Genomic DNA, 11,904 nt, shown 5'->3' with positions numbered 1-11,904 from the left:
AAGATTTCTGGCGAAGTAGAAAGCACATGAATCGTACTGTTCAATCACCCACTTCCCACACGCAACAGTAGCTCATGGGTACCACATATAACTTTGCCAAAGTTCTCTGACAAAGTCGAGACACGTGAAGCTTGCAACTCTCACTACATCGCTCTGACCAAGAAGGGTAAAAGAATAGCAAAGAAACAACACTAACAAAGTTTAGACACATAAATTTTGACGGCCTAGCTACCATATTATTACCCACAAGGGTAAAGGAACAGTACCACTGCTGGATAATTGGAAAGTCCCGGTGTGTCAACCTCTGTGCTTCATGGCAAGGTATACTAGCAAACATGCCCAACCTTTACTCACATTCGAGAAAACACTCCCAACAAGATTGCTTGCCCCAAAATCGAAGAGGCATCGCCCTCCGAATCTCGAGAGCCAGACTTCCAACATGATTACTTTCTCAAAAATCGAAGAGAGGGTAAAGGAACAGTACCACTGCTGGATAATTTGAAAGTCCCTGTGTGTCATCCTCTGTGCTTCGTGGCAAGGTAGACTAGCAAACATGCCCAACCTTTACTCACATTCGAGAAAACACCCCCAACAAGATTGCTTGCTCCAAAATTGAAGAGGCACCGCCCTCCGAATCTCGAGAGCCAGACTCCTAACATGATTACTTTCTCAAAAATCGAAGAGAGGGTAAAGGAACAGTACCACTGCTGGATAATTGGAAAGTCCCTGTGTGTCAACCTCTGTGCTTCGTGGCAAGGTAGACTAGCAAACATGCCCAACCTTTACTCATATTCGAGAAAACACTCCCAACTCCCAACATGATTACTTTCTCAAAAATCGAAGACACCGCTCTCCGAATCTCGAGAGCCAGACCCCCAGCATGATTGCTTTCTCAAAAATCGAAGAGGCATCGTTCTCCGAATCTCGAGAGCCAGATCCCCGACAGGATTGCTTGTTCGAAAACCGAAGAGGCACCACTTTCCCAACTTCAAGAACCGGATCTCCTTGGATAAAGCTTGTCTGTAATCTTCACACGCAACATCAGCTTTCCAGATACCACAGACCATTTTTTCAAAGTGCTCTGACAGAGTTAAAACTTGTGAAGCTGGCAGCTCCCACTACCGTGCTATGACCAAGCAGGGTAAAGGAATAGCATTATTACTTGATGTTAAGGAGACTCCTATATATGTCGACCTCCATCCCAAACGGACAGGCAGACCTGCAAAAATGCTCAACCCTTCCTCTTATCTGAGAGGGCACTCCCAACGAAGCCTTTCGAAATATTCAGCTTTCTTTCCCCCCGATAATACCTCTGTACACAAGCTATACTAAAGCAAGAATATCTCATATCATCAGGGTTAAAAGCAAGAGTATCCCATATCATGCTTTTTCCCTGTCTTTTCCTTTGGCCTTGTTCTTACCTGCAAGACAAGGAGAAAGAGAGCAATCAGTCAGCACTTGGAATCAAGCTTCCAGCCAGGAACTGACTGCCTGGAACCCCTTACCCTGGCATTGCTCTCGAGTACTCATCTTCAACATCTTATGCTTCCAGGGAAGATACCGCATCTGCCTGAGGAACAGATAGGGCAAGTGAGAAGGATACAAGGAAGCATGTGGAGACAAGCGTAACAGCACACGTGCCGATACATCCACTACTCTGTCAAAAGCAAAATTATCCCATATCAGCAGGGTCGAACGTACTCTAGATTTGATGGACTTGTTTTGACCCTCAAATTCTTCAGTCGGCCTTATACTTTGGAGGAAACCAGAAAACCCTCCAGCCCAGTTCAAGAATAAGCCTGTGGAAAGTTACTTCTTCAAAAGCAAAAGTATCCCATATCATCTCTTCTCATTTTTCTTCTCTTTATCCTTCATGCTGCCTGCAAGATAGGGAGAATGTGAACAATCAGCCGGAGCTCTGATTGCTTACCTTGTCTGTTACCTCTTTCAGCAGATCCCCTAGCTCGGCGACTTGGGGGACTCCTACTACATGATTTGTATCGCGCTTGACCAAGCCTGAAACTACAAGTAAGCTTCAAGTGACATTGATACATTACCTTGTGCATCTCCACCAGTTACAGATACCACCCCTGGATGGAGGAAGAGTACTTCCAGAGAAGATTCCACATCTACCTATGAGACAGATAAGGAAAGTCAAGCCGATACCACACTCCGGGACTTAGAAGTTTCGTGGTTACGAGATCATTCTCCCACAATATTTCCTAATGTCATTTGTACTAAATCATTCACTTGTACTCCCTAAAGGAGAGCTTGAACCTATGTACTTGTGTAAACCCTTCACAATTAATGAGAACTCCTCTATTCCGTAGACGTAGCCAATCTGGGTGAATCACGTACATCTTGTGTTTACTTTCCTATCTCTATCCATTTATATACTTATCCACACTAATGACCGGAGCAATCTAGCGAAGATCACAAAAAGTGACCGTTTTCGCTACCTAGGATCTATCTTGCAAGAGAACGAAGAATTAGATGGAGATCTCAACCATAGAATACAAGCTGGATGGATGAAGTGTAAGAGTGTATCCGGCGTGTTGTGTGATCGTCGTCGGCCACTGAAGCTCAAGGGAAAATTTTATAGGACGGCAATAAGGCCAACGATGTTGTATGGCACAGAATGTTGGGCGGTGAAGCATCAACACGTACACAAAATGGGTGTAGCGGAGATGAGGATGCTTCGTGGGATGTATGGGCACACGAGAAAGGATAAGATTGGGAATGAGGATATCCAAGGTAAAGTAGGAGTAGCCAAAATTGAAGGAAATATGAGAGAAAATCGGTTCCGGTGGTTTGGACATGTGCAAAGAAGGCCTACTGACGCTCCGGTTCGAAAATGTGACTACGGGACAGAAGTTCAGGGCCGAAGGGGTAGAGGAAGACCTAGGAAAACTTTGGAAGAGACCCTAAGAAAAGACTTGATTACTTGGATCTAATGGAGGACATGACACAAAACCGAGCGCAATGGCGTTCTAGGATTCATATAGCCGACCCCACTTAGTGGGAAAAGGCTTTGTTGTTGTTGTTGTTGTTGTTGTATCGGATTAGCATCAATTGGTATGTAAACATTATGCTTGTCAAGTAAATTTTGTGCATCTTAAAATCTTATGAATGCAAGACCTGATCATTTTCATTCTCCTGATGACAAAAGCTTAGAAGTGGGTTCCTAAACAAGCTTTCTTTCATAAGAAAGGATAAAACCTAAGGTTAAAACAAAATTTTGGCTGAAACTAAACAATAGAGCAAAGTATTATCAAGCAGTCCCTTAGCCACATCACTCGGAAGCGATGAAAATCTTAAAATAGCTTCCTTAATTCGGTACAAACCTAGCAAATCCTTGTTTTCCTTTCTCGCAGTTGTATCTCCCCACCGGACAGCAACCAAAAGCAACATTCTTAGAACTTTATCCATGCCTTCTCTTGGCTGGGTTCCCTTTGGATTGCTTACCACCATATCTCGTCCTCTGCATATTGCAACATCCGTTATAAGTCATAACAGACTATATACTTTAAGGCCTATATATATCCAAACATTGTGGTGTGATGTTTTTTACCTTTTTCGACCCATTCTTGTCCTGTCTTTTACTTTTCTTTCTCGGCATACCCTAGAATAAAGTAGCAGAGATGGGTTAATTTCTTGCATGCACGCGCGACATTATTTCCTGGTTTATTTTAGCAATATACGAGAGACCTACCTGTGAATTAGCTAGAATTTTTGCATATAAAGCAGGGGTCTCTTCTTCATCAATTTTCCCATCAGCGTTCAGTATGGTCTTCAGCCTACCTTCGTCCAATAGTTTCTTAGACCGAGCATGTCTCTGCAATAATAACAACAATATAATTAGTCACTAGTAATTGGTCTTGACAAGACCACATAAAAACACTCGCACTTCTTCAATTATATGCGAGCGAGCACAACATAACAAAGCTGTATTAATCTGTTCCTTACTTACACCACTAATGGTTAGGAACCCTTCTAGAACCTCTACATCTCGCAAGACTGCATATCTCGTTGTATAAAAGATAGCTTCAGCAAATAGGTTCAAATCTCAATGGTTCTCTAAATCAGTAATTTTAAATTGTATCTTTTTACACGAATACGTTGCTCTCTGTTACTTAATGTTCAGCATTCTGTCTCGTAAAGAGTAAATGAACTTTTTAAAGTTTTTTCCAACTTCCCCTTATAACTTTTGACATATTTTTCAAATTTCCCTAAGATAATTATGACACACATCTTACCTTGGATTTCAGATGAGCCCTTAAACTATCCTCATTCAAACAGACAATTCTAGGGCATAACCTGCATTTGAAAGCTGATCTGCATTTCACGATACAGTTTGGTAAATCTACTGGTATTGATTCCTCGTCTAGCATGATGTAAGATTCTTCCTCTAGTAATTCTGAACCACTTTTACCAAGCAACTGAAAAAAAGTAATGGTAATTTTCTTTTTGAGGGGAAGGAAGTAGTAACGTAGCATCTATATTTTATGCAAACCGCATAACAAGATGCTGCGTGCCTTGTGATTAGAAGTCGAAACCTAATTTTCATATCAACTTTATGCCACTCCTAAGGATGAGTGTTACGTCGTTTATTGCACAATAATAACATCATCTGATAAACCCGTCTTCTCTCCTTTTCGGACTATTTCATTCATTCTCCTTCTTATATTTTTAGGGAGAGGGTGGTGGCGGTGCTAAGGAAGGAGGAAGACCAAAACAAACATGGGTGAGGTGATTAGGAAAGATATGATAGTGTCTACAATCCGAGCTGATTTGGCGAAAACTTCTTGGTGTTTCAATAGACAATGTATCTAGATAGAAAAATCCATATCACGAATGCAGAAAAGAAAATTGAAAACTCCATAGCCATGCAAACAAATCAAAATTCACCGATAAAAATTCTTATAGCCGTACCTGAGGAGTCAACAGGAACTTCATTCGCTGAGCTATCCTCACTCTGATATCCTGGAAACCGAAAAACCAGAAGAAAAATTCAATTCAGCAAATATTAATCAAGACCCAATTAAATGTAATTTGAGAAAAATCATATAAATAAATTTAAACAAACTATAATTAAAGGGCAGGGAAGGAAGAGGAAACCAGAGGAGGTAGAGCAAGATTGAGCATCGTCCTTGAGTTGTTCGACTGCATCATATTCTTCTTCTTCTTCATCGGAGTCGTATGTGGCGTGTGGTTCTATTTCAGAATCCGACGAGGATGAAGACGAATTCGAGGGGCCATCTCTGTCGCCGTGTTCTAGCTTGTAGAATCGCCGCTTTATCATTTCGCTGACTCAGAGAGAGAGAGAGAGGAGTGAGGGCGGCGGCTGAGCGGGGTAGAAAGGGCAGGGATGGCTTTGGGTACGAGAAATGAGTCCAGATCTGCTGTGCCCAAATTACCTCATCCTAGCCTGTGACCATCTTCTTCTTTTGATACCTGTCCTTATAGTTAACGTCATACTCGTCGGCTCTGGACTGCTGAGGAAGAAGGAACTGCTTCGGCTGTTACAGTTTTACCACGTCAGCCTTATGACGTGGCCTAGGAAGTCGCTTTATACTGTTCCATTTAGCCATTGACAGAGAGACCGCCGCCCACCAAACCAGAAAAGCAACAGCGGCTGTCTCAGCATTCCTTATCAAATTTGATTTCTCCATCTACCCATCTCCTCGTTCTGTACTACCTCCCCGACATAGCACATTTCCCAACAATCTCTCGGGGGCATAATCGTCCTCCAACTTCTGTGTCTATATGTACCCACTCCACTCATTTCCCCGCAGAAGAAGCACAGCAATCAGATCCAATGGGTGAATCAACCACAACCGCAATCGATGGCAACCAGCTGATCGCCAAGGCCCTTGCCCGGTTCGGCGTCGACCGCATGTTCGGAGTCGTGGGAATTCCCGTCACCTCGCTCGCGAACCGCGCGGTTTCGCTCGGAGTCCGGTTTATCGCGTTCCACAACGAGCAGTCGGCGGGTTACGCCGCCTCTGCCTACGGGTATCTAACCGGTCGACCCGGAGTCCTCCTCACGGTCTCGGGTCCCGGATGCGTCCACGGGCTCGCGGGTCTTTCCAACGCCATGGCCAATGCTTGGCCCATGGTGATGATCTCGGGTTCGTGCGACCAGAAAGATTTCGGCCGTGGAGATTTCCAGGAGCTCGATCAGATCGCCGCCGTCGAACCCTTTTCCAAATTCTCCGTCAAAGCTAAATCAATCAAAGAAATACCGGATTGCGTGTTTCAAGCTCTTGCAAAAGCCGGTTCGGGTCGACCCGGAGGGTGCTATTTGGATTTTCCGTCGGATGTACTGCACCAGACAATTTCTGAGGCGGAGGCTGAGAGCTTATTGGCCACCGCCGCTGAGAAATTCGGAGAGTCGGAGAAGGTTCTGTGTGTGCAGAATTCGCAGATTGAGGAGGCCGTTTCGCTGCTCCGGCACGCGGAGAGGCCGTTGATTGTTTTTGGTAAAGGGGCTGCATTTGCTCGAGCGGAGAACGAGTTGGGTAAGCTGGTGGAGAGGACGGGAATCCCATTTTTGCCCACTCCAATGGGGAAGGGGCTGTTGCCGGACACTCATGAGCTGGCGGCGACCGCAGCAAGGTCTCTGGCGATCGGGAAATGTGACGTGGCGCTTGTCGTTGGCGCAAGGCTTAACTGGCTTTTGCACTTTGGTGAGCCGCCCAAGTGGTCCAAGGATGTGAAGTTCATTTTGGTTGATGTTAGTAAGGAAGAGATTGAGCTGCGAAAACCACATTTGGGTTTGGTTGGAGATGCAAAGTTGGTATTGGAGAAGATCAATTTGGGGATCAAGGATGACCCTTTTTGTTTGGGGAAGTCTCATCCGTGGGTTGCAGCGATTTCGAGTAAGGTGAAGGACAATGTTTCAAAAATGGAGGCTCAGTTGGCTAAGGAAGTTGTGCCATTTAATTTCTTGACGCCAATGAAGATTATTAGAGATGCAATTGCAGGGTTGGGGAGCCCTGCTCCTATATTGGTTTCCGAGGGGGCTAACACTATGGATGTGGGTCGGTCTGTGTTGGTTCAGACCGAGCCGAGGACCAGGTTGGATGCAGGGACTTGGGGAACAATGGGGGTTGGATTGGGTTACTGCATTGCGGGTGCGGTAGCTTCTCCTGACCGGCTTGTTGTTGCAGTGGAAGGGGATTCAGGATTTGGGTTCAGTGCAATGGAAGTTGAGGTATGGTCCCTCACATGCGTTGTCATAAAAAATATGTGCTAATGGTTATTAAATATTAATTCCGGCAAATTATCTGCTAGTATAACCTGTTTGTTTACATAAATACTTTCATTAGAAAGCACACAGATTGTGCTGCGAAACTGTGATTTCTTTTCCTCCCCTTCAAATTGTTTTGGATCTGAGTTGGTCAATCTCACTAATGGTTTAGAGAGTTAGAGTAACTTGATTTGTAGTCATCTGACATCTGCTTTCTGGTTGTTGGTTTTGATGCGGTTTTCGTTTAGTTCGAAAGATGTGGAAGAAAATTTGGTAGTCTTTGTGTTAGGTATAGGAATAAAAAGAATTTGGAAGTGAGATGCTTAATGGCATGTGTGCTGCATTATCAACCTAGGTGTTGTTTATTAGGTTGGTGAAAGTAATAGTACAAATAATATTAAACATAGCAGTAACCTTTTTCCTTTCCCTTTTGGTTTTTATTTTTTGTTTTAAAAGACATTAGAGAAAGAAACGTATAATTGGACAGCTTAACTGGTCATCTTAGTTTTTTTTTTCTGTTAGTACGTATTAGTTTAGTTTTGAACATGCAGTCGCATGGGTTTGGACATGATTAGCTTAAGTAGTGAGTGAGCATCTTATTTGAAGTTGGGGTTAAAAATGGGCAACTTTAAGTGCTGAAGGGACTTACAAAGTAGGCTGGATTATACTTGGAGCAGTAGGAGTTGGGTCTTGAGGGGGGACCACGTTTTCGGTTATAGACATTGGAGGTTTTTAGTCTCTATCTTCATAAGTAAGGACTTTTTGTTCAAAAAATTTGCAGGGGCCATGACCTCCATCATCTCCACATCGAGTCTGATGTTGGCTTTCCATTGTATTAGAAACTTTTGGAATACGTAACAAAGACAGCTTGAAGCATGTACAGTTTTTTCTCAAAATGTGTTGAGATTTAGAGAATGACTTGATATTTGTGATTTCCTTGGTAGATATCTACCCTTGTGTCTTATTTATAGAGCACACAGTCCTGGAGACATTTAAACAAATAGTAGACATTTGCTGTTTTTGTTGTAGTTGTGCTACTTGAGGTAAATGATGGTCAGACTTCTCTCTCTGAAAGCTTCAGCAAGTTAGGTTTTGGTGGTTAGTACTAGTAGCGGACCAAAGTTCCATCATTTGGTTACATTGGTGGTGTATTGAGAATTCATGTGACAATAGGTTTCTAAATACTTAGGACTTACATGGTCTGACAAAAAAACTTAGTTGGAGTAAGGCCATCTTTTGAGAGATGTTGTAGGTAAGGCCATCTCTTCTCATAGTTTGAGTAAAGTTAAGGCATAGTTTCTGGTGAGAGATGTCTTTGGTAGTGTCTTTGGTCCAAAGTTTGAAGAGGGTCTGGTGGTCTTCTGTATAATCAGGAAAAGAAAAAGGAAAGAAATGGTCGTTGAAAGCTTGACCTTGACACATTGCCATACTTGTTCCCCTATTCACAATTTTCCCTTATTGCTGAGCGCAGCTTTTGTTAAGGTTAGTGGGCTAGAAGCAATTTTGTTATAAAATTTGATTTCTCTTTCATGATTAGCCTTTGAAATTTCTTTCCTGTAATCAAGATTCCCTTAGAAATTTTCCATTATATCATCAATGTTTTGTTTGGTCAATGTTTTGTTTGGTCAATGTCTTCATTGATAATGTTTATCTTATTGCCTGTCTGTCTGTTTTTGGTGTGTGTATATGCGTTTCTCAGGCTGTACAAGAGACAATATCATTCGTGTATACTTTTTCTTTGATTTCTGCAGACATTGGTTCGATACCAGTTACCTGTTGTTGTGATAGTCTTTAACAATGGTGGTGTATATGGTGGCGATCGAAGAAGCCCGGATGAAATTAGTGGGCCTTACAAGGATGACCCTGCGCCCACTTCCTTTGTCCCAAGTGCGGGTTATCACACTCTGATTGAAGCTTTTGGAGGCAAAGGCTATCTTGTTGGGACACCTGAAGAACTCAAGTCCGCCCTTTCAGAATCCTTCTCGGCACAAAAACCAGCTGTTATAAATGTAATTATCGATCCTTATGCTGGTGCAGAAAGTGGGAGGCTTCAACACAAGAACTGATGTAGGCCTTAGCTGCGTTTTAGCGCGCTCATTTCTCCGGGTAAAGGTGCTTCTGTATGAATAATGTAAACATGCATGAGATTTGGAGTTGTCAATTATTACGAATTCCACTAATCTCACAGTTTCGTTAGGCGTGTAAATCGAAGAGAGTTTCAAATGAATGCCATTAACTCAAGGAACTGTATTTTTATTTTAGATGTGGTATTGAGATGTTGGAAGAATGGTTGGAAAGTGGAGGAGTTTATGTTTTTTTTATTTTTATGATTGATGGTTTATGAATACTTATCGTGCTTGTCTGAGTCCTGTGCATATCAGTCCATTTGTAATTGTACAAGTTCTTGTATTTCTCTATTGATTTCAATTTGAAGGAAGAATTTGTTAACTAAGACGTTTTTAGATCACCAAAAACTTTGGATCATGCTGGCATTAAAAAGTTAAAAGTACTTTTGGGTTAAAGAATCCATTAAAATTTTTCTAAAAGAAGCAGAGTGTAATCAAAGTGCTTTTACAAGAAACGCCTCTGAGCGGAAGTGCTTTCAAAGAAGCCTTTACAAATGAGCCTAATAAAGAGCTAAAATGTTGATTGCATGTTTTATTTGTCAAAATAATTTTTTTTATCGACGTGTTTCTACTTTTATTTGCTAGAGTTTTATTCTATAATGGAAGTTGCGACTTGTGAGTGGTTTTGAGAGCTTGAAAAAAAAAAAATTTGGATAGTAATTTGAGGTTATTCAGAATTTATATATATTATTATTATTTTTTTGGAACATTGGAAAAACAATCACTGGGCTAAGAAGCCACACAAACAGAAAGCCAAACCAGGCAAACATCAACAGAACACTGGAAACAAACTTTGCAAGAAGCTACAAGAAAGACTAACGCGGCACCACAAGTTAAAGCGTCACTCCCTGCAAAGCCAAGAACACCTAATGGGGACAAGGCAATCCATCGAAGTTTAAGACAACAAACAAGGAGGATGGGGGTCGGTCAACCCACAAAACATCGCACATCTCCTTAGACTTCTGCGACGCTAAAAAATTCACCGCCTTGTTGGCTGATCTAGATGTCCAAGACCAGTGGTAGTCCTAAAAGGAATCCCGATACTTCTGGACTTGAGCCAAAATGGGATATGCCCTCCAACTGCCATCTTCCAACTTACCATTCAAACAAGAAACCGATTCCAATGAATCCAATTCAAGAATTATACAACTAAACCCTTGTGAGATACCCAGTTCACAACCAAGCAAAAGAGCCAAGGCCTCAGCTTGACTAACACACAAAGCTGTAATAGCCTGCCTACTAGCAGCCAAAAACTTCCCTGTACTATCCCTCGCCACCAAACCCACAAACCCCGAACGTGAAGACTCAACCCAACTAGCATCCACATTTGCAATGATCTCCCACACTTGCATTTCCAGCTCATTGGCTTTCTACTTTTGCTTTCTCGACATGTGAGCAGATCCGTCTCACATGACTGCACCACTGTAAAATGCTCAGTAATTTCTCATTATTCCAAATTGCTGCAGCAATGTGACTCTTTAAAATCTTTAGCAATGATGTATCTGTTGGCCCTCCTGGAAAAGGCTCTGTCGCTTTAGCATCATCTTCACAAAATCAGGTTGCTGCAAGAAAGCTCGGGTCGAAGGGTACGGGAAGTTTTGGGGTAGCGAGGGTAGCTTCCTGGGCAGTGAGCTTAGCTTCATCTTTCTTGTCGTAGTAGGGCTCCACCATCTCTCTCTCTAAATGGCTTTCAGCCTTTTCTCTCTCTTGCATCTCATCGACTTTGGCATTGTTTCTGCACCGCCTTTGCCTCTTTTGATTTTGTGGCTGTGGAAGATTACGTGGGCGGCCATGGAAGAGCAAGGCCCTGTCGGTGCAGCTCTGGCTTAGGCAACGGTTCAGGGTGGAGGTGGATCGGTTTGCTTGCAGAGCTTGAGGGAGAGGGAGTCGGGATCAATCAGTTTTGTGGCTGCCGGGTCAAACTTTTGGCCCTCCACTTCTTTGTAAAATGCTTATGCTCGTACTTCTCAGCGGCGGTGAAGAAATCTTCGATCTCTTCACTCGGAGGCGATTTGCTAACCGGGATTCTTCGTCTGTGAGACACCACAGGCGTCGGCAATGACATTTCGTTCGAGTCCAGGCACAGCTAACTCGACGGCGTCATCTTCCTGCTGAATTTATTTTTGGACTCACACTGGAAGAGCACAGCCTGTCCTCCATCACCTGTTCTCCATTAGTGATTGAGAGAGAGAGCTCGATTTGAAAGATCTTGCTAAGCTTGCCCACTTTTGGCTCAAAGGTGATGGCTTGGCAATGCTAGTAAAGAAACGGTAGGTGGAGATAGAGGCCAACGCGATGTCGCGGCGCCGGAAGTTACGGAGCAAAGTAACGGTGGCCATGGCTCTGATTCGAGCAGCAACAGAGAAACAATGAGAGAAAGGGAGAAAGAGCGAGAAGAATAGATGGTTTGCAGTATGTGACCCCAAAATTGGCGGCGCTCTCTCGAAAGGAGTTGCAGAGAGAGAGATTAAGTGAGAGAGGAGGTGGCTCCGTGGGTTTTCTGGGAAAGCTTTGGGTTGTTGGGTT

General features: G+C 43.1%; 2 protein-coding genes across 4 annotated transcripts; one reads left to right on the top strand and one right to left on the bottom strand.

Annotated features, from left to right (window-relative positions):
- Window positions 1-3,123: 3,123 nt before the first annotated feature.
- LOC103417410 (uncharacterized) lies at window positions 3,124-5,302 on the bottom strand. 3 transcript variants are annotated; one of them, XR_011577784.1, is made up of 5 exons: window positions 4,933-5,067; window positions 4,257-4,335; window positions 3,713-3,835; window positions 3,572-3,622; window positions 3,124-3,481 (listed from the first exon to the last, which is right to left on the bottom strand). XR_011577784.1 is itself a non-coding variant. In XM_029098883.2 (5 exons), exons 1-5 carry the CDS (start codon window positions 5,188-5,190, stop codon window positions 3,422-3,424), a joined length of 357 nt encoding a protein of 118 aa, XP_028954716.2. In that variant the 5' UTR covers window positions 5,191-5,293; the 3' UTR covers window positions 3,124-3,421. The 3 variants fall into 3 exon arrangements, 2 of the variants coding, with proteins under 2 accessions (XP_028954716.2, XP_028954717.2); XM_029098883.2 differs by lacking the exon at window positions 4,257-4,335 and adding an exon at window positions 5,119-5,293 and having other exon boundaries at window positions 4,933-4,983; XM_029098884.2 differs by lacking the exons at window positions 3,124-3,481; window positions 3,572-3,622; window positions 3,713-3,835; window positions 4,257-4,335 and adding exons at window positions 4,607-4,829; window positions 5,119-5,302 and having other exon boundaries at window positions 4,933-4,983.
- On the top strand, window positions 5,290-9,617 carry LOC103405762 (2-hydroxyacyl-CoA lyase). The gene is made up of 2 exons (XM_008344785.4): window positions 5,290-7,216; window positions 9,004-9,617. The coding sequence occupies exons 1-2, from the start codon at window positions 5,819-5,821 to the stop codon at window positions 9,316-9,318; spliced, it is 1,713 nt and encodes a 570-aa protein (XP_008343007.3). The 5' UTR covers window positions 5,290-5,818; the 3' UTR covers window positions 9,319-9,617.
- Window positions 9,618-11,904: the final 2,287 nt, after the last annotated feature.

Source organism: Malus domestica, chromosome 17, assembly GCF_042453785.1.
Source record: "Malus domestica chromosome 17, GDT2T_hap1".
NCBI lineage: Eukaryota > Viridiplantae > Streptophyta > Magnoliopsida > Rosales > Rosaceae > Malus > Malus domestica.
Note: the sequence above shows the minus strand (reverse complement) of the source record. Positions and strands in the feature narration are given on the sequence as shown.